Here is a 27,861-nt window from a genome sequence, read left to right as displayed (position 1 = left end):
TCCCCGCATAATCCATTCCGCCCGCATGACATATGACGCCGCCACTCTCCTTGCCCTTAACCCCGGACGCACCCCACAATGCTACGTAGCTGCCCCAGGACACACCTAAGGACCATTCGCCTGCCTCTCCTGCAAATTCGCCTGCATCAGGACCCTCACCAAATCCTCCCCCTCCAAACACAACTCCGACTCCAACCACCTGAAGTGTATCCTGCTGAACACCCGCTCGGTTCACAAACACGCCACTGAACTCTGGGACCTACTCGACACCACATCACCGGACGTAGCCTTCCTTACTGAAACCTGGATGAACGCCTCATCGGCTCCCGACATCGCCATAGCCATCCCGGACGCTTATAAGATCATCCGAAAAGACCGCACCAACCAAACAGGAGGAGCCATCGCCATCGTCCATAAGAACACCATCCGAATCACAACCAGCTCAGACGATAACCTCGCGACCGCAGAACACCTTCATTTCCAGATCCACACCGACCCCAGGACCACACTTAGAGGCACCCTCATGTACAGACCTCCAGGAACCCGCACACAATTCAATGAAGACATCACTGACTTCATCAGCCCACATGCCCTCACCTCCGAGAACTACATCTTACTGGGAGACCTCAACTTCCACCTGGAAAAGAACAACGACAGCAACACCACCACCCTCCTGGACAACCTGGCCAATCTCGGACTCAAACAACTTGTCAACACCCCCACCCACCTCGCCGGACACACACTCGACCCTATCTTCACCTCCAGCAAACACATCTCCTTCAATCAAACCACGGCTCTCCATTGGACGGACCACAGCTGCGTTCACTTCAGCTACAAAAAGACCACGACCTACATCCCACCACAACCTATTCCTCGAAGAAACTGGAACAAAACCACCACCGACCAACTCCTCACTTCGCTTAATCAAAACCCCCCCCGTCACATCATCGGACCCAAACCAAGCCGCCTACAATGGGAAACATCCTTAACAACGAAGATTGTACAACGACTTACCTGAACAACGAAGCCGGAACCACGACTTACAAAAACCACGAATTTCATTAAGCACGACTTCCCTAAACCACGAGTCTCTCCACTACACTCTGCACCTGTAAAAAATAACTCCAAAGAATTAAGGGATAAAAGGGGGGCTGGGGGGTCTCCCCCCACAAAAAAATGATGAATAAAAAAAAGAGATAACGGTATGCGTTGTAAAAAAATAAAAAGATAATACATTTAGATCCTTTTTTTAAAAAGAAAGGTTCACGGAATAAGTATTATAATTACAATAGTGCCATCTAATGGGCAAAAACGAGATATAACATTTCGTGGTTAAGGAAGTCGTGCTAAAATAAGGTAGTGGTTAAGATAAATCGTGGTTAGGCAATCGTGGTTAAGGAAGTCGTGGTTCCGGTAGTAGTTGTTTAAACATACAACCGCCTACAATCTCACACAATGGATTACCCACAGCGCTGACGAATTAGCACCCTTGAAAAACCACCATATCAAACAAGGAAGCAAAAAGGCCCCTTGGTTCAACGATGACCTTAAGAAATCCAAGAAGTTATGTCGTACCCTCGAGAAAACCTGGAGAAAAAACCCATACACTATCAACTTGACCACCTTCAAGGACGCCACCCGCAAACACCACCAACTGATCCGATCCACCAAGAAATCAGCATTCAAGGATCGACTCGACAACAACACCCACAACAGCAAGGAATTATTCAACATCGTCAAAGAATTTACCAACCCCACCGCCGGTGCCAACGACATAACTCCCTCCCAAGACCTCTGCGACTCCCTATCCTCTTTCTTCCACAACAAAATCGCTGACATTCATAACCGCTTTGGAAACCGATCCGAAGAACAACCCACTCCACCCACCTCCGAACCAAAACAGCACTATCACAACCTATGCGCCTGGAACCCAATCACGACTGAAGACACCATCCGCCTGATGAACTCCATCCACTCGGGATCGCCAACCGACCCATGTCCCCACCACATTTTCAACAAAGCAGACTCCATCATCGCACCCCATCTATGCGAGGTCATCAACTGCTCCTTCAACTCCGCCACCTTCCCAGAAAGCTGGAAACATGCCGAACTCAGCGCCCTTCTGAAGAAACCAACAGCAGACCCCTCTGAACTTAAGAACTACCGCCCCATCTCACTCCTCCCCTTCCCGGCCAAAGTCATTGAGAAAGCGGTCAATAGTCAGCTTACCGCCTTCCTTGAAACCAACAATTCGCTTGACCCCTCGCAGTCCGGCTTCAGAGCCAAACACAGCACCGAAACCGCCCTAATCGCCGCTACAGACGACATCCGCACGCTACTGGACAATGGAGAAACAGTTGCCCTCATCCTACTTGACCTCTTCGCCGCCTTCGACACAGTCTGTCATAACACCCTCATACAATGCCTCAGCAACATCGGAATACAAGGGAAAGCGTTGGACTGGATCATCTCGTTCCTCGCCGGAAGAACCCAGAGAGTCCGTCTCCCCCCATTCAAATCAGAGGCAACCGAAGTCATCTGCGGCGTACCACAAAGATCATCACTCAGTCCCACCCTCTTCAATGTGTACATGAGTCCCCTCGCATCCATCGCGCGCCAACACAACCTCAACATCATTTCCTACGCTGACGACACCCAGCTGATCCTCTCCCTCACCAAAGATCCTAACACCGCCAAAACCAATTTACACGAAGGAATGACAGAAGTAGCCGAATGGATGAAGAGCAGTCGCCTAAAACTAAACTCGGACAAAACGGAAGTCCTCATCTTAGGATCATCCCCCTCTGCATGGAACGACTCATGGTGGCCACCGGCTCTAGGCACAGCACCCATACCCACAGATCACGCACGTAACCTGGGCTTCATCCTAGACTCCTCCCTACCAATGACCAGACAGGTCAACGCCGTCTCATCTTCATGCTTCAACTTCCTACGCATGCTCAAAAAAATATTCCGCTGGATCCCCACCGAAACAAGAAAGACAGTCACCCACACACTAGTCACTAGCCGACTAGATTATGGAAACACCCTCTACGCTGGAACCACAACCAAACTACAGAAAAAACTCCAACGCATCCAAAACGCCTCAGCCAGACTCATACTTGACATCCCCCGTCAAGCTCACATCTCCGGTCATCTGAAAGATCTCCACTGGCTTCCTGTCAACAAAAGAATAACGTTCCGTCTCCTCACTCACGCACACAAGGCCCTCTACGACCTAGGACCCGAATGCCTCAACAATCGACTGTCCTTCTACACACCCACCCGCCAACTATGTTCATCCAATCAAGCCCTCGCCACAATCCCGCGCATCAATAGATCCACCATGGGAGGAAGATCTTTCTCCTACTTAGCGGCCAAAACCTGGAATTCTCTCCCCACTCACCTTCGCCTCACACAGAACCACCTCTCCTTCAGAAAGCAGCTAAAAACCTGGCTATTCGATAAATAATGCACCCACCCTTACTCAAGCGCCTTGAGACCCTCTGGGTGAGTAGTGCGCTATACAAATTACTGAACTTGAACTCCCACCCCCCCTCCCAACAAGGCAAAGTCTTGCTAGTTGTGTGCAATCTAAGTTATTGCAGCAGTTGTATAAATGTGTTCTGAAGCAGGAGGGCTTCCAATCGATGAAGCATGGAGTGGGAGCAGGCGCTGCGCATCCGTTTCCACTATCTTAGATAGTGGAGAGACGCCCTCTCCCATCATTGACCGCTCACACGTCTTCTGGAACTTTATCTTAACCAGAGTCGCTGAAAAAATAAAAATTGTGTTTCTTATTGTGGAACCTTTCTCACTCCCACATCTTTTGTGTTCGCCTCTTTAGCCAGTGGTTGTGTTATGTCATCTCCAGGGTCCCGCCAGCAGGCCAGTTCTCTATGAATGAAAACACAAGGGGAACCTTATACAAACCCTATAATGCATTACAGTGTTTTCTCTTTCTATGTGTCTGTGCCCTGATCTCGTGCAGGGGTTTGCACAAACAGCTGTGGCCAGATTCACTTTATTCCATTCCATTTCCAAGCTTTATTTCGATCATTGCAGACCATAAAAGCAGCAGATAAAAACATACATCACATAATTTTTTTTTAACATCACAAATATGGCCATTAGCAGATAGTTATACAAATTTGATGACATATTAAAACATTTTTGAACTTTAAAAAGCATTTAAAACAATGAATTCGCAATTTAATATGATCAAAGCTGTGGTAAACGGAAGGGATATGTTTAGCCTGGACTAGAGGGATTTAAAAACTTGTGACGCCTAAGCCACATAGAGTTAAGGAAACGGGACACAGCAAAAACATTCGGGGGGTGTTCCAGTTCACATAACTCTAAAGGCCTCTCGTATCTGTCTGAACCCCATGTTCCTGCAGATTGGTAGGAGCCAGTACTTTCTAGGTACAATATAACCAGACAGAAGAAGAAAATCTGTGTGCGGGTCTCTTCCAGGCTCTCACAGGCAGGACAGCCGGCTGGGGAGCCTTTGTCCATTTGTTTGTAAATGCATGAACTGGCAGACAGCCCCACCTAAACTGACCATAGAGTTTCCTTGCCATGACTGGATAGACGTCATTAAGGAGAGCCTCAAAAAAATATTTGTCTTTGAAGTTAAAAAAGTCAAAAGTTAAGCAGCCAGGTTTTATACTCACTTGGAGTTCACCCAGTCTAAGAAGTCTATAAGATTTAACTAGCTCGAGGCGTGAAATAGTCGGGGACGCTTCCTCGGGGTGGGTCCACAGGTTCGGCCAGCCTAGTCTGAAGCACAGATCTTTTATATATGCAAACCAGGGTATGTTTCCCACCCCTGGGAGCCCCAGGAACGCCTTGACTTCCAACTGGTAAACTCCTAATTCGGGAGGCACCCATAATCGGTGACAAAAAAGGTCAAAGGTCGCAACTCAATGTCCTCATTTATGGGTCTGAGGCCAAGGTCCATGCGTAGGGGGATGAGAGGGGTACTTGGCGATAGGCCCAAGAGTTGTCTCATAAACTTGTTCTCAGTTCTGACCAGTGCACCTACGGGGCGGTGTCCCCAAAGTTCTGCCTCATACATAATTGCGTTCCTGATGTGAACTTTGTAAATCTATGTCAACGGGCCCAGTGGTCTTGATGTTCTATTCCTTTCCATGTTTGTTATACCTGTGTTACAGGGAGGTAAGTGTCACTGATTCTTAAGCACCAGGCATGTGGTTGGCACTGCAGTGGGGTCGCCATGCCCGTCACCTGTGTGATTTGTGCCTCTTTTTTGCAGGAAAGTGAAGTATCTGAACATGAAGGGGAAGTTTGTGGATAAGCATACAGTCTCCGGTTCAACAAAGTCGGGCAAAGAGGTGAGTGTCCGTGGAGCAGCGCTGTGAGCTGTGCTGTTCTTGCGCAAGCACCTGTGCTGCGAGGTTTGCGGTCACTGCATAGAGGATTTATGCGAGGTGGGTTACATAGCCTGGCGCATCTGGTCTGCGCTTTCTGCTGCAATGCCTTTCAATATTCCACATGCACCCTATGCACAGTCTACCTCTGTCCTTGCTCCTAACACCCCATCAGGGTCCCAAGCGCTATATAAATGCAAACTTGTCCCCTTTTCTACCCCTCCCCAACCTTTCTCAATCCAAATAACTGACTAACATTTCCACCACTCAAATTACCTTCTAGTTTTAGTATACTAATTCAACACTAATCCTTATGGGTTCCAGAGTAGCGTGCTACTCACCCACAAAATGCTTCAAACCCCATCAGGGGTAGCAAGCGCTATATCAATACAAACCTCTTTCCCTCTTCTATCCTGCTATCTTTCTCTATCCAAATAACTGAATTACATATCCACCACTCAAATTACTTCATATTTCACCATACTAATTTTCTACACTAATCCATTATGGGTTCTAGAGTAGCGTGCTACTCACCAGAAATGAGCTTCAACACCCCTTCAGGGGTAACAAGCGCTATATGAATGCAAACCTTTTTTCTCCTCTATCCCTCCGCTATCCTTCTCACTCCGAATAACTAATAGCCACCACTCAAATTACTTTCATATTTCACCATACTAATTCACCACTAATCCTTTATGGGTTTCCGGAGTAGCGTGCTACTCGCCAAAAAAAAAAGGAGCTTCAACACCCCATCAGGGGTAACAAGCGCTATATAAATACAAACCTTTTTTCCTCTTCTATCCTTCCTGAATCCAAATAACTGACTAACTTAACCACCACTTTAATTACTTTCATATTTCACTATACTAATTCAACACTAATCCTTTATGGAGCCCGTAGTAGTGTGCTACTCGCCGAAAAAGCGCTTCGATGCCTCGTCAGGGGTAGTAAGCGCTATATTTTAAATGCAATTACAATACAATACACTGTGATTGGCTCCTGTGTCTGCCACTCTCATCAGTCATTTACTTCCTGGGGCAAAGGCCATTCCCGCCTGACCCATCTAGTAAACTGAGTGATGTAGCGCCTTCTCTGAATACGCTCTGAGTTTGTATAAGGAGACAGTTCACATGTATAGGTCTGGGGGAAGAGGCGAGATTACCTTATGGCAACATTGGGGTTATGTGTTGGGGAATGCTGCCTCTATGAACACACAGACAGGGTTCGAATGTCTCGTAACACAAATAGTGACTTTTACTGAGAGTTTTTAGCCTCCAAGGCGAGAGCATTTGTGCCCAGTGCTTATTGTCCACTAAGGCCCTTTAAAGCCGCGGTACCATAAGCTGGCTCTGGGCTGTTTGCTTCCCATGTCAATACCATCCGCTAATGAAATAGGATTAAGTGCTTTTTAAACACTCTTCCCCAAGGAGGATTTCCTTGATAGCCCTGTGAACGTTCTGTTTACCTCTCCCAAGGTGGCTTCCTTTGCTGCTGGCCCGTCTGAAAGTCACACCCCCTAAGCCTGCTGCCAGCAGCCATGGGTGGGCTGTAATCCTGCCACGTTTTCAGGATCACCCAGGCCTGTGTACATGCTTCTCACCTAGACGCACTCTATGCAAATGTGTCTCCTGCCCTGATCTCCAAACCCTGCTGCTATTCCTGCAGTCAGCTTCGTTCTGGGACCACGTCAGCATTTTACCTCAGGCAGGGACTTCTGTTGTTTTTGAGAATAATAACACAACCCCCACACTGAAAGGCTAAGAATAAAGTTAACCTTCACCAGCTCTCCCTCACACTTGTCCAGGGTGCTTTGTTAAAGATTTAACTACTGATCTGGACTCTGCACGTGTTGCTAAAAATTGCATGCTGAGTGATTTTAAAAAGCCAAACCAGTGGGCAGACATGTCTAGGAACTTTTAAAAAAAAGTTTGCATACCATATTTTGAGATTTTGCAGTTTAGAAAACTTGCATGGCTGGCTGTTGTTTTAAATGACCCAAGACAGCATAATCTGCAGTATTTTGACCTAGGGTGCCCAGTTACCCCCTGCACTCCTGCCTTTTGAATTACCCGGCATCACTGGAATCATGATTTATAATGTGGGCATTTAAATGATGCCTCAAAGATGGCGGCTGCACAGTGGGGCCAAGACCCGAGCCTTTGTCTCTAAAATCTCATATGAAGCATTGAATTATTCACTCACTTTTTGATTTTTAGATATGGTTCTAGTTCCACCAATGGCAAAAGTTTAATTTTGTGCACTTTGATGACCTGTGGAGGGCTCCTTGAGCGCGATGATGTAAAGCATGCTCACTTCTAGGGGCAGCATCATCCAGGTCCTCCCGAAGATACCCCCAATCTCCCTGCAATGGATTGTTGGTCGCAGTGTCAGTGAGAATGTATAACCCACGCTACAAGACTGGATCCCACCCCGGGGCTCCTTAAAGGAAGCAGATCAGTCTAGAACCCCATCTGGAGATTGAAGATCATGTGGCGTTATTTCTGCATCTTCACATTCTGCGCTGGCCTTTAGTGGCGGCACAGGTATCCTTTACATTTCATTGGTCCCCACAGATTGATGTCAGTAGAGCTTGTGCATCTAATGTTAGAGGGATTGCATCCTTTGGCACTCCCTCAGCAGCAGTGCCATCTCTACGAAGGGCCGTGGCAGTGCTGTGGCTTTTGACCAGCCTGGCCTGTAGATGTTCACATCAGATGAAGCTCTCTGCCTTGCCTCATCTCCCAGATTTTTGGGAGGGGTTGCTTCCTGTTAGACTGCTTGCATGAAGTTGGTAATCAGTCCATTTGTGCGGTGCTCTGCTTAAAAATGTCGTCTTGTTATGTTATGTTAAATTCTTTGTAAAGCGCATGGCTACCCCAACAACGAGGGGTCCCAGCGCTGCAGTTGAACGTAGAGTGAGGAGTCACCAGGGAGTCAATAGTTGGAGAAAAGCCAGGTCTTCACCATCAGTCTGAAGGTCAGGTTGTCAGGGGTGCTACGGATAGGAGAGGGTAGGGAATTGCTGGTGAGAAATCCTTGTACTTGGGTATCCTGGCCTTGCTCTGTTCAAGGTTTGTTGCAAATAGTGCTCGTTAAATGTGCCTGATGGATACCCCTTGATATTACATTCTGTATCGCTAGTAATATAAATCCTGGCAAAATGGATCCATGCTCCCTTTATACTCGCCTCCAACCCTTAGTCTTTAGATCCACGCTCACCAGGGCGCCGCCACCTGTGAGCGTGGGCAGTCCCATGCCGGGACTCCTCTGCCCATGAGCAAAGACTGCCAACAGCGATGCAAACGAGGGCCGGTGGTGGTACAGGGACACCTCGGATCCAGAGTGCCTCCTTGACTCTCCCCAAAGATCCCACCATGGTACAGAGGAAATTACTGTCACTGTTTCTTACATCACACACAGATGCTTCCTGGATAAATCCTTCATGTGTGTAGGCCTGATGCCAGAATCTTGTACTGCAGAAGAGAGGTGGTAAATCCAGATGGTTCTTTGTTCCCTTGTGCAGGTTTTACTGTGAAAACATTGTCCTTTCTGGAGTGTGTTGAGGCAACCACTCAATGCACCAAGGCTGCAGAAATTCTTTTGGTATCTTGTTTCCACATAGATCGCCCACAGGACCTGTTAATTTTCTTCTTCTCATTGACAGCATTTTTTTTATTCACAGACTAGAATTACTGCAAATAACATCGTGATAGCGACTGGCGGACGCCCACTATATCCTGCAAATGTGAGTACCTTTTAAACAATTTGATGCAAAATTAAGATTTCCACCACTAACTAGGAAAAGATGAAGAAATGTTTAAACAAGACCTAAAGCAGGACTGTGATGGATGAGAAGTCGAACAGGGTTTCCGTTTTAGAGTGCGTTGATGGAGTGAGCCTGTCCAGTCCAGTCCAGTCAGCAATATTTTGATTGTCCGTGAAGATTCTTCATTAACTTTGAATGAATTTGACTACATTTTGGGATATTTTTTCATCCTCGTCAAACACCATTTTTTAATTCGATTATTTTTCCTGTGTTTTTTTTTCTTTCAGCCGCACTTTCCATTTGTTACGTCACAACTTAGGCGCCATTTTGAGGAATCTACAGAAACTCTTCTGATCCCCTCCTGTAATTGGCTACTTTTTGTGATGCAAATTTTCGTGCAGATCCCTGCAGACCAAAACCTTAAGGGGAGCTAAAAAAGATTAATTTTACATTTCAGTTCTCATCGGAAATGTTGTGGTCTGCCACATCGAAAACCGGCTCCTGGATTTAAATCAAACATGAAGCTAGATCTTTTACTCAGAAATCCTTTCAAGGTGGTGTCGAGATATTTGCATTTGAAAAAGGTCGGCGGCAGCTTTAAATGGGTACATTTTAGAGATGTCTTTACCACCCACTCGCAGCATGAAACGCAGGAGTTCTGTCGGTTCCACATTTACGTTTTTATGCAACGCGATGAGCCGATAAAGAGCGTTACTTATTTTTTTCTGCCATCTTGAGATTTATAAATGTGTCCATGTTTGAGAGTTTTGCACTGATAATTAAAGTTCCATAGGGTAGAGGGATACTTTGATTAGTTCTCGGCAATAAAGGAGGGGTATGCAAGTACACCTTCAGAAAAATAGTAAAACACGTATAGAGTTCAGCAAACTCACAAATGCAAAAAAAAAAAAATCAAGAGCAAGCAGAGGGCATCAAGTTCTCAAAAACACAGTATTGTCTTGCACTTGTGAGTTTGAGTAAGTTAGAAAATGTCAGAAATGCAAAACAAAAGTGAATGTACATATGACATTACTGTAAGCAAGATGAATGAAAAGAGTTGAGTGGACGAAGGAAGGCGCGGGGCAATCATTGGAGTACAATAAAAAAGCACTTAGAAATTTAGAACAATCTTGCAAGTAGAGACAAAAATGTGAGCTTGGAAACAATGTTGTAGAAAAAATGCAATTTTCCAAAACCAATTTTTTTTAAAGGAGTGATTAAGGATCTAGAGTGCAGTTTAAGTTCCGTCAGAGCGATAGAGTAAAATACTCAGTCTCTTTGCTAGAGTGCCTGTCCTTCGCATTTGGAGTTATCCGCCGGACCAGCGGCCATCACTAGTCATTGGCAGGAAGAGCCGTCATGGCAGTACCTGCCTATTTATTAACATTTTGACGGATGGTAGAGTTATATTGACGAACGTTAATAAAAAAAAAATTGGGGGGCTTACCATTGTCTGGGAGTCCTTTAAAATGCTTACTGTCCTCTGCCAGTAAAAACTGGCCATTCGACCACCCACTCTAAATAGCGATGGCACTTGAATCGCCCAAGCTCCGACGGCACGCACTCTGTCGAGCTGTTGGAGCGCTATCTCAGAGTAGACGCCTTTTCTGGACACTGAAGTTCCGCCTACCTGTAAGTCATGCCTCCAGTCATCGGGCCTGAGGTTGAGTGCAGGGCTCGGAAGGATGCACGGCAGTTGTGCATAGGGTGTGGCCACAGGCCCAACTGTGTACACACACATTGGGATGCCCAGCCACATTCTGCATGTGACTTTGCTGGGACAGCTTGGTGGTTGGGTGGATGGCCTGGCCTACACCTGTGGCTGGACGCAAGGAGAACTGGGTTCATAACCTGGCCATGTGAATCTTCTACGAGCCCAGAGCATCTTTGTTTTTTGTATGTCATTAGCTCAGCCGTACAATTTCCCACCCTTGACCTTCTTATTGTAGATATCCTGAAAGAATAAACAACACTGCATCATCGACTTAAAATGTGCAGGTGTATCTGTGTCCTTTCCAAGCAGAGAAAGTTGCATCTTCTCACCCTTCCTCCTCGGGACCTCCTTTTGAATCCACGGAACTTGTGTATTTCTTATGGCCCTAAGTTAATTCTGTAAACATTAGTTTTTCTCCAGTCACTTCTATGCAGTCGTTCTTGTGTTGATATATTTTGAGAGGGACCTTTACCCAAGAGTTAAGTTTGTGGCTTTTAACAGAACACTGCGGATGCAAAGCAGGAAGTCCCGCCTCCACATCCGCATCTTCTTAGGTGAACTCAACATGGATAATACGGTATCTTTAAAAGCCTTTTTTTCATCCAGCAGGGCCCAGTGGGAAATGACTCTCAATGCCGCCATGTTCCTTCATTAGAGTCCTCTGTTCCCCACTGCTTTTTCTTTTTGTACTATCGACATTGGTCCATCCTTTCAATCCCAGGGTGTTACTCACATATAAGGCTTCGGATATATTTATTGTAGTGCTGGCCTGAAAAATGGGCTTTATTTTGTCCTTGGAGTAACTATGCTAACATCAATGTACTATGTAGGAATTATAAGGGTATCATTTTCGAGTAATGTAAGAGTGGTCTGACATGTGTATTCTCTCCATCTCTCTCATCCCTTCACTTTATTTTTTTATTGGTCACTCTGGAGTAGCCTTATCGGCATCCTGATCGCCTCTCTAGCGCTAGCACCATCATGGGACAGGCCCAGAATATGTCCCAACGCGCACCCTCACAGGAACACGCTGATCGGCATCCCCCCTCCCCTCACCATCCTCACTAACATTGTCTGATGGAATTCTCTGCACAATCCTCCAATATTGATAATTTGTAAATGGCTTTTCTTGAGTCCAGGGGCATCGTCTCGCTAGCCTCCAAAGTCCATAAACACTTCTTCAGGAGCAACAAAGAACCTGGCGCATAGACCAGTCCTCTCTGGCCGTCGCTGATACTTTTAGATCTCGGACACCCTCCTCAAATACATCACCTCCTTCAGAAAGAAGAGCACTCTCAAGCAGTCATTGACTAGATGGGCACCTAGATGTTGTTACTTGGTCCTCTAGCTCAGGTTTCTCCAAAGTCGGTCCTGGAGGACCGGATCCAGGCCAGATTTTAAGATAACTACGTTGATTTAAATGGGGATATGCTAAAAACCTGGCATGGACCAGGCCATTCAGGACCGACTTTGGAGAACCCTGCCCTAGCTAACTGGACGGACCCTCCCTAATAGTCTTTAAAAAAAAAAAGAGCTTAAATCCATTCATCCTTAGTTCACCCTGAGACCAACACCCTGTGAATCCCTATTGACAGTCATTAATTGTCCTGCTGTTTGTAATTTCTATAAATGCACATTTGTGTGTGTGTTTTCCAGACATGTAGAAAATCCCCCCAAAAACTGAAAATTCAGCTTTCAGCGCCCAACTTGCAAGTTGTAGCCAACTTGTAAGCTCGACAGAGGTCATTGGAGGTGCTGGACGGACATTGCAGCTAGCGAGTTTCAGCCACTAAAAAAAATCTCAAGCAAAACAGTTAACTCTAGAACCATATTGCGGACAACTGTGAATTATGTCATGTGTTGTGAGCATTAAGACAGAACTGGTGAATTTCAGTGGTTTTGCACGATTGAGCCTCAAACATAACTCATTTTTTGACTATGATGTGTGTGTGTGTATATATATATATATTTGTGTACATATGTATATATATATATATATATATATATATATATATATATATATAGTAACTTTTTTATTACTTACTCAGTGATCATGTAACAGTTTGTGCTTTATGTAACATAGTGCTGTGTAAAGCTCTGCTACCACTTTAGGTCTGGTTTGTGCTACATAAACTCAAATAAATAAATACCACTACATTTCTTCTGTTCCTTGCGGAGTACAGCTCATTTGGCTCTCTTGTTTCACTTCTGTGCCTGACCACCCACCCTCCATTCAGCACTGCAGCCAAATCTTTTATGTTTATTCATAATAGAGAGAGGTTTTCTTACAGCTATACAGAGTTTCCTCTCCAGGGTGTTTAGGATTTTCGTATTAAACAACCCATCAATCTTCTTATCTTCTTTCCTAATCAGTTTGAACCAATTGGAGCAGTCTGCGTCTTCCTGATGCCAAAAGGACTAAAGTATTATTTGTAGCGGATGAAAATCATTACAGTATTTTTGTTTCACATTCTTATTCCTGGCTCCAACCCCTGGGTATGCGAGTGCTAAGAGATGGAGACAAATGCACAGAAGGAGAGGGAGGGAGGGGAGAAGACAGTGGCAGGAAGACAAGGATGCTGGCTCAATCTGTACCTACCCTAAAGTTGTGTATTGTTTAGTAACAGCATGCTGTGCTGAGTGACTGATTTTATTTTTAAAGCGCGCGCTGCAGTGGAGACCTACCTTGATGCTTGTATCAATAAAAAAAGCGATCTGTGGGGAAGTAGTGAAGGGAGATGAGTACGATGCCCGAGAATCATCGAGGGGTCTACGAGTGAGGAGGGTATCTGAGCGCTGAGGAATATAAAAGTAGTCGAAAAGGTGGTGATGAAAACAGGCATATGGTGACAGCACAAAGTAAATGGACTTCTCCTGACGCACTACATAGGCAGCTGCTCTGGCAGATCCTCACTGTTCAGTTTTTTTTAAATAGTTTGGATCATACCACTTCTTCAAGCATTTTGAGATGTGGCCTTGATCCTCACCGAGTTGCAGACACTGCTGTAAAAGTGTTTAACCCTTTCCGTGCTCATGACGAATCCAGCTCGTCATGCTGCATGGTGGTCGTGTGCTCATGACGAGCTGGACTCGTCATGCTGCAGCGGCGCCTCCCACGCGCGGCGAATTCCCCGCCTGTGCGGGAGTTCTAAAGGAGTGGGCGGAGTCATGACGACTCCAGCTCTTCATGAGCACGGCTCCACTGTGCAGCATGACGAGCTGGACTCGTCATGAGTACTGCGGCGCCGCGCGCTGCCCATCCCACCGCACCGCGGGTGAATTAGCCCCGCGTGGAAGGGGTTAATAAAGAGATCTGCTGGGTCATTGATTCTGACCAATGATGGTGGTCCTGGGCGGCAACACCGCCCACCCTGCTCCATTTAGCTGCTACATTATGACACTGTCGATAACTCTATGAATCTTTGATACCGTACGCCTTATTCGGTTCTCAATTCATATTTTTGTTGCTAGGTCGCAGGTGCAAAGGAATATGGGATTACAAGCGATGACATTTTCTGGATGAAGGAGCCTCCAGGAAAAACGTAAGTCCATTTGTAAAGCGTTGTTCCTGGAAGACCCATTGATGTATGTCGCTCTGACGAGCACCCTCCTGTAGCCAGGCGTGCCGGCTGCGAAGCAAAGTCAGTGACCAAATTACTGATGTCATGGCACCCACCTTCAGGGTTGAGATGAGTTTTGGAATTTGCATATGTCCATTTTCTGGGGCATCTACGCTAAATTTCTGTTCTGTGACTTCTGGCTCATGATTACAGTGGACACAAGAAGTGCTTGTCAAAACAATTTCTGTTTTTAAAACCTTTTATTGCTTTTTTGTAAAGTATACTTTGAAACCTACTAAAATTGGAATTTGGGTGTAAACAATATAAAATTGTTGGAAAAACAGAGCCATAAAGAATACACTAAATTCTATGCCAGGCCTCGCATTTAAGCTCTAAAAGGTCATTGCTGTGGGTAAGAGACCTGTGGGTCAGTACCCTTGGTTTTTGTTTGTTTGTAGATTGTTGGCTGGACTAGGGTTGTGAGGTTCTTTACCAGTGTTAATCTGTGGCTGATGCTATGGGCATGACGGTTCATGAAATTAGAAACTTGACCTGAAAGTTTAAAGGCTGGGCACTGTTTCCCTGTAGGGCACATTTCTGGTACTGGAGCAGGCTGTGCATAGTCCCATGTATGTTTTAAGCTTAAAAAGTTAGTTTATTAGAAGTAAACAAAGTACAGCATAATAAGGCATTAAAACCAATGAGAAAGTTATTGTTGAGGGATAGGCGGAGGGGAGTAAAGCGGAATGTTATAACAAGATATTCATACATGTTCAACTTAATAACAATTTAAAGATAAGATAAAATATTATACATAAGTATATGCTGTAAAGAAGCAGCAATAAATCACCATTTAAAGTCAGAAAAGAAAGGAACATCAGGAAGGTTTTAGAACTCCCTCTGCATTAGGTTGGCATTGAAAAGAGGATTGTCCCTGTTGTTCAACCATTCTATAATTGGAGACAACAAAACAGAACGGTTCAAAATTAGCGAAAGGAGATGACAATATGATGTGTTGAGTCTGTGTTTATGACAAACTGCATACAACCAAGCTTGAGAGGATAATTGGGATACGTCTTTCCAATTATTTGTGGTTTGCTGGAATGCCACTAATAGCAAAACATCTATAATTCTTGTGTGAGTGAAAACCGCAGTCCAACAGGTAGCCAGACTTCCCAAGGAAAAATTAATTATGGAAAAGGGTATCTTAGGGTTAAAAATTGAGTTGATTTGGACAGTCAGACATCTGTTACTGGTATGCCCTGTCTCCAAATTTCAGAATGGTTTGTATATTTAGAACGCCTGGTTCTCTCTGCTGAGTTACCTCTCTCTTCCCAAGGAGTTTGATGTTTGTAAACATGTGGATTTCGGTATTATTATGTGGAGGTTGGTTGCATGTGCGGTGGGCTGGGCGACAGAGGGAGACCATTTAAGATACCTAGTGAGGTGTAGAGCTGTGATTTCTTAAAACACTTGGCACATAATGTTGTACTGAGCTCTCCATTTGATAGGTAGACGTCCAACTTGGCGGTAATGTCGAGTCACGCTGTGTGGTATGGTTAAACAGGACTCCTAGGCTCTAGGCTTCGACAGATGAAGACAGTGTGTGTAGGAAGGAGATAGTGGTTGGTTGGTGCATGAGCAGCTGATACTGGAAGTCATTTCCCCCCACTTTCAGACTTGTTTAGCGCTTAGGAGCCATACACCATCCAGACAGATTCTTTCAGAGACTTGTGGTTTAAGGATAAATGTGAGAGTGTTGTCATTATGTCTGTGATATGAGAAAAGGAAGGTAATGTTTTCACCACAGGACTGAGTGTATGGGACTGAATCATGAGACCTTTAGACCGGGGGCAGAGGTCCTTGGTAAGTGTGATTGTCACCAACATCATAAATGACTAGATGGAAAGGAAACCATTCGAAAGCCTTGCCTGGGATAGTCCAGGTGACAGGAATCAGATGTGTGGTGAATCATTGAGTGTGTCACAGGCTACACATCGATTAATCAATCACTCAGTACTTGTGGAGCGCGACTTATCACCCGTGAGGGTATCCGGCTCTGGGTTGCTGGGCTTAGTGGAATAGCCAGGTCTTCAGTCTCTTCCTGAAGACCGTCACCGAGGGTGATGCTTGGAGGTGGAGAGGGAGGACATTTCAGGGTTTGGCGGAGAGTTGGGAGAAGGAGCGTCCACCGCTGTGACTATGGTGGATGCGATCAATAATACCACATTAGCGAAAACCTGGTTGTGTCATGAAAAGATGGGAAAGTTCCAGATCTCTTTGGGGTAATTTCCGTGAAGTAAAGTCACCCATATCAAGATGTTAGATACTTAGTGGCTGAATCAGAAGGGAGAATGAGGCAGCTGTTTCAATACCAAACACCTTTCCTCTTTTTATCAACGATAGTATGACCTCAGATTAAAAGCACTTCTTGTAAGACCCAGAGAGGAGAGCGTCCTTAAAAAGGGTGGACAGACTACAACTCTTGATACATTTATTTGTTATTTTGGTTTTGTAATGCTCTCACACAGTTAGAGACAAGCGCTTCAAAGTGCTCGTGCAGAGGAAGGTGGGAGGGGGCGTTGTTGCATGTGGACTGTGATGATGCGGCAGCATGGTTCAGGTGGGGACTCGAGCAGTTACATAAACCTTGATCGGTCTTGAATTGTTTTCTGAATCTGAAATGATGGTGTTGCAGAGCTGCAGATAACTGGTCCCCGTTATCTACTTGTCCTGATGAGAACTCATTATTTCTAAGAGTTTGAAACGACTTCGACACAACTGAACATATTTGCATGTATACTCTGCCTTCAAAAGGGACTAGAGCGTGGCCAAGATGGCGGGCTGAGAGGTCGCACTCGCCGAGAGCTCCCGGGCCCCTGAAATCCTGCGCCGCTCGTATCCGCTGATTCCCCCCCGGATCATGCGGTGACTGAGCCTGGAGCCCCAGGAGGAGGTGTGGATCTATTGTTGAGCCTTGTATGCCCCGTCGGGGGTGAGATCCTGTCCGGAATAGCCTGGGTCGGAGCCCGCTGAGCGGCCTGTGTGTGAGCCGTGGCCGCGAGACCTCCGGGCTTCGGAACCTGACGGAGCGCTCCGCCGCCTGTGCGAGGACCGCTGAAGTGCCTGTGCTGTCGGAGTGGGAGTCGACGGCGACTTTGCGAGCGCAGCGGAGCCGGCCAACGGCGGATGCATGGAGCGGAGTTGAGCGGAGGAGATGGGCGGAGGCGGAGCCGGCATCGCACTGCTACGCCGGTCCGTGGCTTGAAGGGGCTCGTCCTGAGAGGCCGCTCCGGCCGGTCGTTGGCGGCGGGGTAGCGGAACTGAGCTCCTGGAGCAGATCTTTCCCTGGGATTGCTGACCCCGGCGACCATCGCTTCGTGAGTCTGCCTACCGGCTGGCTTTCTCGCTATCGGACCCGAGACGAGGATAGGCCTTCCTTCTTGGGCGTTGGCCTATCGATATTACAGGGCGGCCATTTTGTGAACTCCGGCCTGGCGGCTCGAACTTTCCAGGGCTCTTTGTGTGGCGCTGCCCCCGACTGGTGTATAGCTGTGCCGGCACGGCTGCTCCCGTTGCCGGTCGGAAAGCCCCGGCATCCCCTACACAGCTGAAATGTCTAACGCTAGAGGCCAGAGAAGGGGTGACCGAACCTTGCCGGACATGCTGGGGCGTGGCGCCCTGCGTAGTGGAGGAACTCAGCCCACCACGACCTCCCCGGCCCCGGCCAGGGGTGCAGATGGCGGAGAACCCCCGGTGACAAGATCATTTCTTGAGTCGCTCTTCAGTTCCCTGCGGGAGGACTTTCAAACGCTGAAGCGTGAGGTGGCCGGGGAGGTCCGTGAGGTACGGAGAGAGATGGACTCCCTGGGGGAGCGTGTCAACACCGTGGAGGAGGCTGGTCACTCTAGGGACGAGGAGATCACCCATCTGCAGCAGGAGGTCCTGCGGCTGCGGGAACAACAGATTGAATTGCAGGCCCACGCCGAGGACCTCGAAAATCGATCCAGGCGGAATAACATCAGGGTCCGTGGCGTGCCGACCGGCGAGGAGGGTGAAGACGTGACTGCATACCTGGTGGCCCTCTTTCGTGCAATTTTGGGGGAGTCGGAAGACTTCCAGATCCGTATAGACCGAGCACATCGGGTGGGTCGCCCCCGCAGAGCCACGGCGCCCGCCCCGGACATTCTGGCCTTCCTCCCGGACTTCCCCCTGAAGGAGCGGATCCTCCGCGAAGCGCGTGGACAGCAGCCTTTCCGCTTTCGAGACCACCCCGTGGCCCTGTATCAAGACTTATCCACGGTCACGCTGCAAAAGAGGAAATCGTTCAAGATCGCTACCGACTTCCTCCGGGAGCATGGGACACAGTACTCTTGGGGGCACCCTTTCCGCCTGATTTTTCGATGGAACGGTACTTTGCACCAGCTCCGGTCCCTCCAGGATGTTTGCGCGGTGTTGGGCCTCACAGCATCTGATACGGACACCCCGGCGCCGCGTCGTAGACGAAGCACCCGTGACGGATGGCAGCAGGCGGGGGAGAGGAGCCCTCCACCGTCGGAACGACCGGGATCGCGCACGATCCGAGCGGACATGGCGGCCGCCATCCAGGAGGGCGGCGAATGGCGAAGTGGCCCTGACGGCCTGAACTTACTCCGGGGGGAGTCTGCTCTAGCTTTTTCTTCTTGCAGGTGCGGGGATTCGGGGGGAGGGCGGGGAGGAATGGTGAGTGCTGGAGGTGGTGGCTGGACGTCCACTAGACTGATTTACCACGGCCTTGTCCGATAAGGACCGGACTGGGACAATGTCTTTTTTGAAAAGTTTGGGAAGCGGGGAACGGGAACGGGATCAGCGGGGAGATGTTTTGAATTTGGGGACTAGCGGGGGGGTTTGTTGTTGGGAGTGGTATGGATTCGGATGTGGGGGGTCCCGGGGGGAAGGTGGGGGGGTTTCCAGTTGCGGGGCGTTGGGGTTCGGGGACTGTACTGTGCCATGGGGATGTTCGTAGTCGCTCTGTGCTGAGGCCTCGTGTGGTGACTTCCATGTTTGCCTGTTGGGCTCTGCTTCTTGGTGTGTGCTCCACTGATTCCCCTCCTTGATGGCGCTTAAAGTGATCACTTTAAATGTGAAAGGGCTGAATAACCCGGTTAAGAGGCGGGCTGTGTTATCTTTGTTGGAGAACTCCCAGGCGGATGTCTGCCTGCTGCAGGAGACCCATTTGCTGGCTAAGGACTGCTCTAGAATGCGTACCCCCAAGTTCCCCACGCAGCTGTTCTCCTCTAGCGCTTCTAAAACGGCAGGGGTGGCGATCTTGTTCTCTAGGGCGTTTAGGGGAGAGGTCTTGCACAAAGTAGCGGAACAGAAAGGGAGACTTCTGGCATATAAGATCAGGGTGGGGGGTTTAGCGATGACCGTTGGCACTATCTACAGCCCCAATGACCACCAGGACCAATTCTTGCACAGGGCACTAGAAGACGTAGCGTCCACCTCTGATAGGCACATAGTATTGGGGGGTGATTTGAATCTTGTTTTCGATGCGACGCTGGACAGGTCTGTGCAGCGGCACCACCAGTCGGGTGAGCTCTCGGGCTCGATTCGCACTCGACTTGAGGAGCTGGACTTGCATGACATATGGCGCCACCTCCACCCCACCACACGCGCATACTCCTACTTCTCACATGCTCACAGGTCCTATGCGCGACTGGACCATCTACTTGTGTCGGGTCCAATGCTCCTTTTGGCTTCGAACGCAGATATGGGGGTCCTCTCTCTTTCAGACCACGCGCCGGTGGAGGGTGCTTTCACTCTGCCGCCTGTAGCTCGGCCGAGAGGGGTCTGGCGGCTCCGAGACACGCTACTGCACAGGCGGTCGACAGTGGACCAGATCCGCGTGGCCATTTTGGATTTCCAGAGTGTGAACGATAATGAGGACACCTCTCGCGCAACACAGTGGGCAGCCCTGAAGGCTGTGCTCCGGGGCGAATTTATAGCTATCTCCTCGGCTGAGAATAAGGATCGACAGCTCAAGAGGGATGAGCTTACCCGGCGGGTGAGGGAGCTGGAACAGGTTCATCATAGGACGGGGGCCCCCAGGGTTTGGAGGCAGCTGAAGGCAGCCAGGAAACTTTTGGCTGCCCTGGACATGGATCGGGCGGAGTATGCAATGCTTCGCCTGAAACACAAGTGTTACACGGGGGAGATCGGTGCGGGCGGCTCTTGGCCAACAAACTCAGGGTGCAGCACCAACAGCACCGAGTGAAGGAACTGGTTGACGCGGCCGGAGGTTTGGTCACGGCCGATGAGCAAATAGCAGACGTCTTTCGCAGCTTTTACGCTGACCTCTACACTGGAGAGGCCTCCTCTGCCCAGGCTGAGGTGGACTATTTAGAATCGGTGCCGCTCCCGTCGTTAACGCCAGATCAGGCCCAGTATCTGGAACGTGAAATCCTTGTCGAGGAGGTGATCACGGCGATATCCCGGCTCAAACCGGGCAAGGCCCCAGGCCCGGATGGCTTTATCCCTCTGTTTTATAAGACCTTCTGTCAGGAGTTGGCGCCTTTGCTGACCCGCCTTTTTAACACCTTTGCGGAGCCGGGTGCCATCCCCTCCGAATTTCTTCAAGCCACGGTCTCCGTGATCCCGAAACCGGGCAAGGACAGGACCGCCTGTGGGTCCTATCGTCCTATCTCGTTGCTGAACACGGATTTGAAAGTGTTCACCAGCATATTAGCGGCTCGTCTGGCATTGCATCTCCCGGGCATGGTTGATTCGGATCAGGCGGGCTTCGTGCCTGGCAGGCAAACAGTAGACAATACAAAAAGGGTGACCCACATCCTTGAGAAGGCCTCCAGGATCCCAGGGGAGAGGATGCTCCTGTCCATAGACGCGGAGAAGGCTTTCAACAGGGTACATTGGCCCTACCTAGAGAAGGTCCTGGGCAAGTTCGGGATAGGTGAGAAGTTCCGTCACCTGATCTTCAATTGTTACCGGTTTCCATCTGCAGTGGTCCGAGTGAACGGAGGCAGCTCTCGGCCCTTTCCCATCGAACGGGGTACGCGACAGGGGTGCCCACTGTCCCCTTTGCCCTATACATGGAGCCATTTGCTCAACGGGTTAGGCAGAACCCCGACATTGTCGGAGTCAAGATGGGTGAATTCCATCATGCGATTAGCCTGTACGCGGATGATGTCATTCTGACATTAGATGACCCGCGGAGGTCGCTACCGGCTTGCATTGCGGAATTGGACCTATTCACCGAAGTGGCGGGCTTCAAGGTGAACCTAGGGAAGTCTACCGCTCTTGATATCTCGCTTGCTAGCGCCACCAGAGAGGAACTACAGGGGCTTTACCCTCTGAGCTGGTCGAAGGACCGGATTCCATACTTGGGGATCCTGTTGGCGCCCTCCCTTCCGGCGATGGTCACGGCCAATTATGCGGCTTTGAGCACGAAAATCAGAGAGGAACTAGGCCGGTGGGATAAGGGCACGTTGTCGCTGCTAGGCAGGGTGGCCGCGGTGAAGATGACCCTCCTGCCTCAGGTGCTTTACCTCTTCAGGGCGTTGCCGCTTCAGCCCTCCGCGGGGTGGCTCGCGGAGACCCAGTCGGCCATCGCACGGTTCGTATGGCAGGGCCGCAGGCCGCGGATTAAGAGGAGCATCGCTACGCTGGCGCCCGACTCTGGAGGACTGGGGATACCGGACTTGCGGAAATATTTCCAGGCCGCCCAACTCCGCTATCTGGTGGAATGGAGCCGGTGGGAGTCTGATAAGCACTGGCAGTTTCAGGATCAGGCGGTGGCAGGTAGGACGCTGCAAGAAGTACCATTCTTGAAGCGGGCCCATCGACCCCCTAACCTCTACGCGTCTTTGGTGACGCGGGTCCCGCTTCGGACGTGGGACTCAGTGGCTGTTAGGCATGAGCTTACTACCTTCCCCTCTCCCTTTACGCCGCTCATTGGCAACCCGGACTTCGGCCCCGGAATAGAGTACGGTGCTTATGAGCGCTGGCGGGCGGCCCGCTGCTGTACCTTGTATCATTTGTACAGCCCTGAGGGTGTTGTCCCCTTCCAGGACCTGCGGCGGGATTACGGCCTCCCTGAGGCGGAGCGCATGCGATACATGCAGGCGCGTCACTGGGCACTTCAACCCCAGGTGCGCGATACGGCAAACCGGGAGATCACGGTGTATGAGCGCTGGTTAATCACTCGCACGTCGGACGCTAAACTGATCTCAGATTTGTATAAAATGCTGCAACCCCCCCTCCTTTCATATTCACAACCCCGGTCGGGAACGTTGGGAGCGGGAGCCTGGGCGAGTGTTGAGCCACAAGGAATGGGAACACATCTCCTTCCGCGCATGCCACTCGGCCTATCACACGGGTCTTACGGAGACCTTCACCAAAATTTCGACCTATTGGTACCGCACCCCGGAGAAACTGCACGAGATGGACAGGGCAATACCGGGGACGTGCTGGCGCAATTGTGGCAATACTGGTACACTCACGCACATACTGTGGGAATGCCCCCTTCTGGCCCCTTATTGGGAGGAGGTCCTGGGTGAGGTGGGCAAATGTTTTGGGATAGAGCTGCCGAGGTTCCCTGCCTATGTTCTACTGGGATTGCCAAATGGGTTGATGTATCCCCTTAGGTCCAGGAGGGGTAGACAGATTGCGATTGCTCTGGGGTCGGCGGTGCAAAATATTCTCATACATTGGCGATCTACCACACTTCCCTCTGTAGTTGGCTGGCTGCATAGATTATGGCATGTCCTTGGAATGGAGAAGATGTCCTTAGTAGCTCTGGGAGACACCAATACTTTTGAAGAACTATGGGCGCCCTTTCATAGCCTGTTGTGCTCTGAGTTTCGGGAGATCACCTGTCCCAGATATCTTAGGTTGCTACGGCTGACGCCGCCACCGGACCCGCCTGTCTGATCGGACGGGGCTGGCATTGTTTAGCGGGGATTATTGGAGTTTCGTTATGAAGAGAGAGCTGATGGTAATGGCACAGTACAGGGGGTGGGTTGGGGTATGGTAGTTGGGGGGGTTCTGTTTGGTTAGGTAGGTTTTTGGAGCGGGGTTGCTTCTCCACCCTTACCCCCCCCCTTTCCCCCCCTCCCCCTCCCCTTTAATTTCTTTTTCTTCGTCCCCCCTATTTTTCTCTTCCTCTCCCCCCCCCCGTCCTTCCTTCCCTCCCCCCCCCCCTCGTTATTTGTATGTGACCACAGGCACGAAAGCTGAGTTTCCGAGTCTGATGAAGCCTATTGGAAAGATGTAACCGCTTTGCTGTATCTGCTATATCATACGCACCGATTGTGCGAATCCTGTGGTTTATTTTTTTCTTCCCCTGTTGTTTCCTACCCCACCCTGCTTCAATAAAATACTTTAAACATAAAAGGGACTAGAGCTGTGCGCGACCAAAAAACAGATATTGGGAAGGTTTTATTTCTGTCCAGGTTCACTGTTTTTTCACCTTTATGTGCTTTCTCTCTGGCACTCGGCACCTGCATTTTGTCATTTGTCTCTTAAAAATTGTACATAAACCTTTTGCTAGATTTTAGAATAGTGTTTGTTTTTTACTTGCTGTTTGTGCAGACTAAAAATCTTTATTAGACCAGATTCCAATTATGTTTTCTCGTACAATGATTGTATGGATCAAATTATTGTTTTTGAAAACGACAAGATTAATGTAACGAGTTCCAGGTGAACCACTGTTTTGTTAATTGATTATACTCCCAGGTTCCCACTTGTGTAAAGGCAGCTCTTGTGAAATCTAATATTCGAAGCTTATAAAATGAGCAACATTCGTTTGGGTAAGAGCTAATCCCTTGCCAAGAAAGTGTCATTGGTGTTGAATATGTATGTTGAATTGTCTTGATATCACATATTGAAACATAAGAAGTTAGTCTGTAAGGAAGGGAATAATTCAAGATTGTGTACATTGATGGGAGCTTCATGTTGCAAGGCCAGAGGACCTGCTCAGCTCGGTGGTGTTGGCCGAGAAGCTGTCATTTAAACAGGCGCGTCTTCTGTAGTTGAGGGAGGAGCTAAAGTGATGGATTGTTCTACAGATGCTCATTGCATGGAGGCAGAAGGCGCCTGTTTTTCTCTTTTTAAAATTTCATGGTTTCTAGCTCAGCAGTTTCTTGGTTCCTTGCATCCCTTGGCCGCCTTGAATGTTCTGTCTTTGCCCGCATTTGAAGGTGCAGCGGCTCTGGCTGCTTTGTAGATTATGCAGGTAGTTTTGAATAGGGTGCAAGCTTTGAGGGTGGCCAGTACATGTCCTTTTGGGCTGGGAAAGCTTTTACAATATTTTTTATTGTCCATAAATTGGGCACTGTCTTGAGAGGCCAGCGTGAAGCGGGATGCTGCTGAGGATGGCTTTGCCGCTCATATTGGTGGATGAGACGGAGGGCTTTGATGATTGTTCTGAAGTTGTCCACAGGAAAGTGTTGATGGACACCGTGCCGCCTCGGTTGCTTTGGCACTGGAGGTGTGGTCATGTGTCAAGGATGAACATGAATGGTTTGGTATTGATGGCGAGCTGAAGCGTAGATCCATTGAGGTTCATGTCTAGCTGTAAGATTGCCTGTTCCTATTTGCAGTGATTGGGAATCAAGTTTAGATTGGCCTCGGCAGGACTGTCCTTCCATTTTCAGCATGGGAATGAGGCGTGTTCCTAGCTAGTCGATGGACTGCGGAGATTGGCATCATCAGAGAATTGATGGATCTTGGTGCCGATAGAAGCAAGCTTGAAGATCACTAGAGGGGTGGATCCTTGGGGACTGTGAGGGTAACTGGTGTCTGTTGAGATTTTGATGGTGGAGCCGCTGGGATGCTATCGCTTTTTTTATTCAGCCCCACTCAAAAACCATAATCCAACATTTCGGTGCTGGAGGCTGACTTAAGCATTGGTTGATTGCTTGATCATACACACTGTACTAAGAATGAACACTTTTAAATAAAAAGTATTTATTACTACAGGAACAATCTGTTTCTCAGTACATCTAAAACAACTACACAATATTATGAACAGAGCAAGAAGGCTGTTATATAAAATGAGAATAAAAATAAAATATATAGCATTGTTTAAAATGTTATTTAAAATGTCCTCTAGAACCTAACACAATAAGGCAGAGGTCTTCAAACTGTAGGGCGGGACCCCCTGGGGGGCCGTGGATGCACTCCGGGGGGAGGTGGGGACGCTAATAGCTCGCAGGCACTTGTAAATGAAGAGCGCCTGGAAGCAACTGAGCACATTTCCAGGCTGTTTTCATTTACATGCAGTCCTTGAATTGGTTAAAAAAAGCATACATGGGGACCTTCTAATTTAAAAGAATGCATTTCCATCTGATTAGCTTACCTTGTATTCATTTTTCGTTTAAGGTTTCTGTTATATATTATGTGCAGGTAACTGAAAGTGGAAAAACAAGACACTTACAGAATAGGTTGTTCCTTTTGGCCGCGTGGCGGCAGGGTTAAAAAGTGGCAAAAAAAGAAAAAATATTCATCAAGTTTTTTTATTTTATCACTTTCAGTTAATTGCATATAAAATAATGTAGAAAACTTAACTGAAAAATAAATACAAGTTAAGCTAATCAAATAGAAATACATTATTTTACATTCTAAAATTTCACTTGAGTAATGTGACCACTGCAGATGTGAGGAATAATGGTTTGTGTATGCATAGTGGCACAAGGTCCCTACCTGGAGCATAAAGCACTGTGAATACACAAGTCATTATTTTAAAATTGTATTATACACTGTATAACGGAGACTGCCGCCAAATGATTTGGTGTTTTAAGATAAAACAATTACTTTCAACGTATATGATTTAGTAATAGGTAGATGATACCTAGTGCAAACATTTGTCTATTAAAAGTACACTTTCTAGAAATCAGCTCATAACACCCTGACAAAAGTGACGCAATTTGCCACAAAACCTTTTTTCCCCAATTTACTTTCCAGCGCTAAACTTCTATAGCGCTGGAAATAACAGAAAAGTAAAGCATGGCGCTGCTCTGCATGACTTTGCGCCATGGGGGCGTACCAAGAGTAGTGCATGGGCGCTCCGTGCAACCACCCAAGGTTTTTCACCATAAACTCAATGTACTAAATAAAGTAGACTGGGTTTAGTGTGAAAAAACTGCGCCCTTTTCAAGTAGGCACAAGGAAGGATAAATGCTTTCCTTTCTCCTTCCTTTTACGACTTTGCATGTGTGCTGCACTTTACAGCCCACATACAAAGCGGGAACATGGTTAAAGTGAGTCTGTGCCTAGTATTTTGTACAGGAAGGAAGGGTTCCTTCCAGTACGAAACCTATGCTAGACTCACAAAGACATCTTTGCACCATGGCGCAGAGGTGTCTCCGTGGCGCACGGCAGCTGATGTTAGCACCGGCGTTAGTGAGAGGGGAGGAGAGTGCCTTATTTTTGAAAATAGGGCGCTCTTCTCCTCTCTCCTTTTCATGCGACGCAGCGTTTGCGGGTGCTGCAGTGCGCTACGTGAAAAAATAGTAAATCTGCCCCCGAGTATCAAAAAGAATAGCTCATTGTCCACATGAAGCCTCAGGTGCATCCATCGGTGAAATCCTAAACTGGCTCCCAAGCTGCCTGTGCATTCTTTCAGGTAGCAGGCACCCCGGTGAGAAGGACAGTTTCCTTCTTAGCTTTGTGTCCCTCCATGAGCTTCACAGCATAGGAAAACTCCACCCCCAACACAACCCTCCCTTCATTTTTACACAGAGGCACTTCAAGGGCCATAATAATTGTTCTGGGGTGGTTGTGTTTTTAACGAAAAGTATGGGAACTGCTTTTATAATATTTAAAAAAGCATGTGGCATGTGGCTCCTCATAGATCACGTGTGCTTTGACCTCTGTTAGCATGCAGATTTCCTTCAAGGTGAGTACAGGGGATGACATGGAGGAGGCCAGTAGGGTCTCGTTCCAGGAGAAAGAGGAAAGTAGTGAGCTCCTTGGACAGCATCAAAGAGACAGCCCAGATGAAATGACGCCATACAGGAGTTGGGGGTCATTTTGTAGATCAGAAATAAAAGAGACAGCTACCTGCCTTGAGGAAGTTGGGGAGTTTTGAGAGCTTTTTTATTTTTAGGGTTTTTTAGTGCAGCAGGTGCAGTTGCACTACGATCCAGGCTCACAACACTCCAATTATGGGGCCTAGAGATTTTGGTCCATTTCTGTTTTGGTTTATTATAGTTGTACTTTTATAAATCTCACATAATGCATAGATTATGTGCTACTGAAAAATACCCCTGAAATGGTCTCCTAAGCACCATCCTGCCCCTTCCGCTCTTCATTTTCTTGCCATATATTTTTGGAGGGTGGGGGCGACTTCACACATTTTGCTTGGGGGGGCTCAGAGTTTGAAGACCTCTGCCCTAATGCCTACTTCTATGCTCTATTCTGTGAGAGCAT

General features: G+C 48.0%; 1 protein-coding gene across 1 annotated transcript in view; it reads left to right on the top strand.

The window, feature by feature from the left end:
• The window catches only part of TXNRD2 (thioredoxin reductase 2), a 342,307-nt gene that overhangs the window by 44,248 nt on the left and 270,198 nt on the right, over positions 1–27,861 (top strand). The window contains exons 3-5 of the mRNA XM_086942637.1: positions 5,279–5,357; positions 9,076–9,138; positions 14,345–14,415. Of these exons, the coding sequence (XP_086798763.1) occupies positions 5,279–5,357; positions 9,076–9,138; positions 14,345–14,415 (213 nt within the window). The remainder of the gene's footprint in view (positions 1–5,278; positions 5,358–9,075; positions 9,139–14,344; positions 14,416–27,861) is intronic.

The sequence above is a fragment of the Lissotriton vulgaris genome, chromosome 11 (genome assembly GCF_964263255.1).
Source record: "Lissotriton vulgaris chromosome 11, aLisVul1.2, whole genome shotgun sequence".
Taxonomy (NCBI): domain Eukaryota; kingdom Metazoa; phylum Chordata; class Amphibia; order Caudata; family Salamandridae; genus Lissotriton; species Lissotriton vulgaris.
The sequence above is the reverse complement of the archived record's forward strand: the minus strand, read 5'-3'. Positions and strand labels throughout refer to the sequence as shown.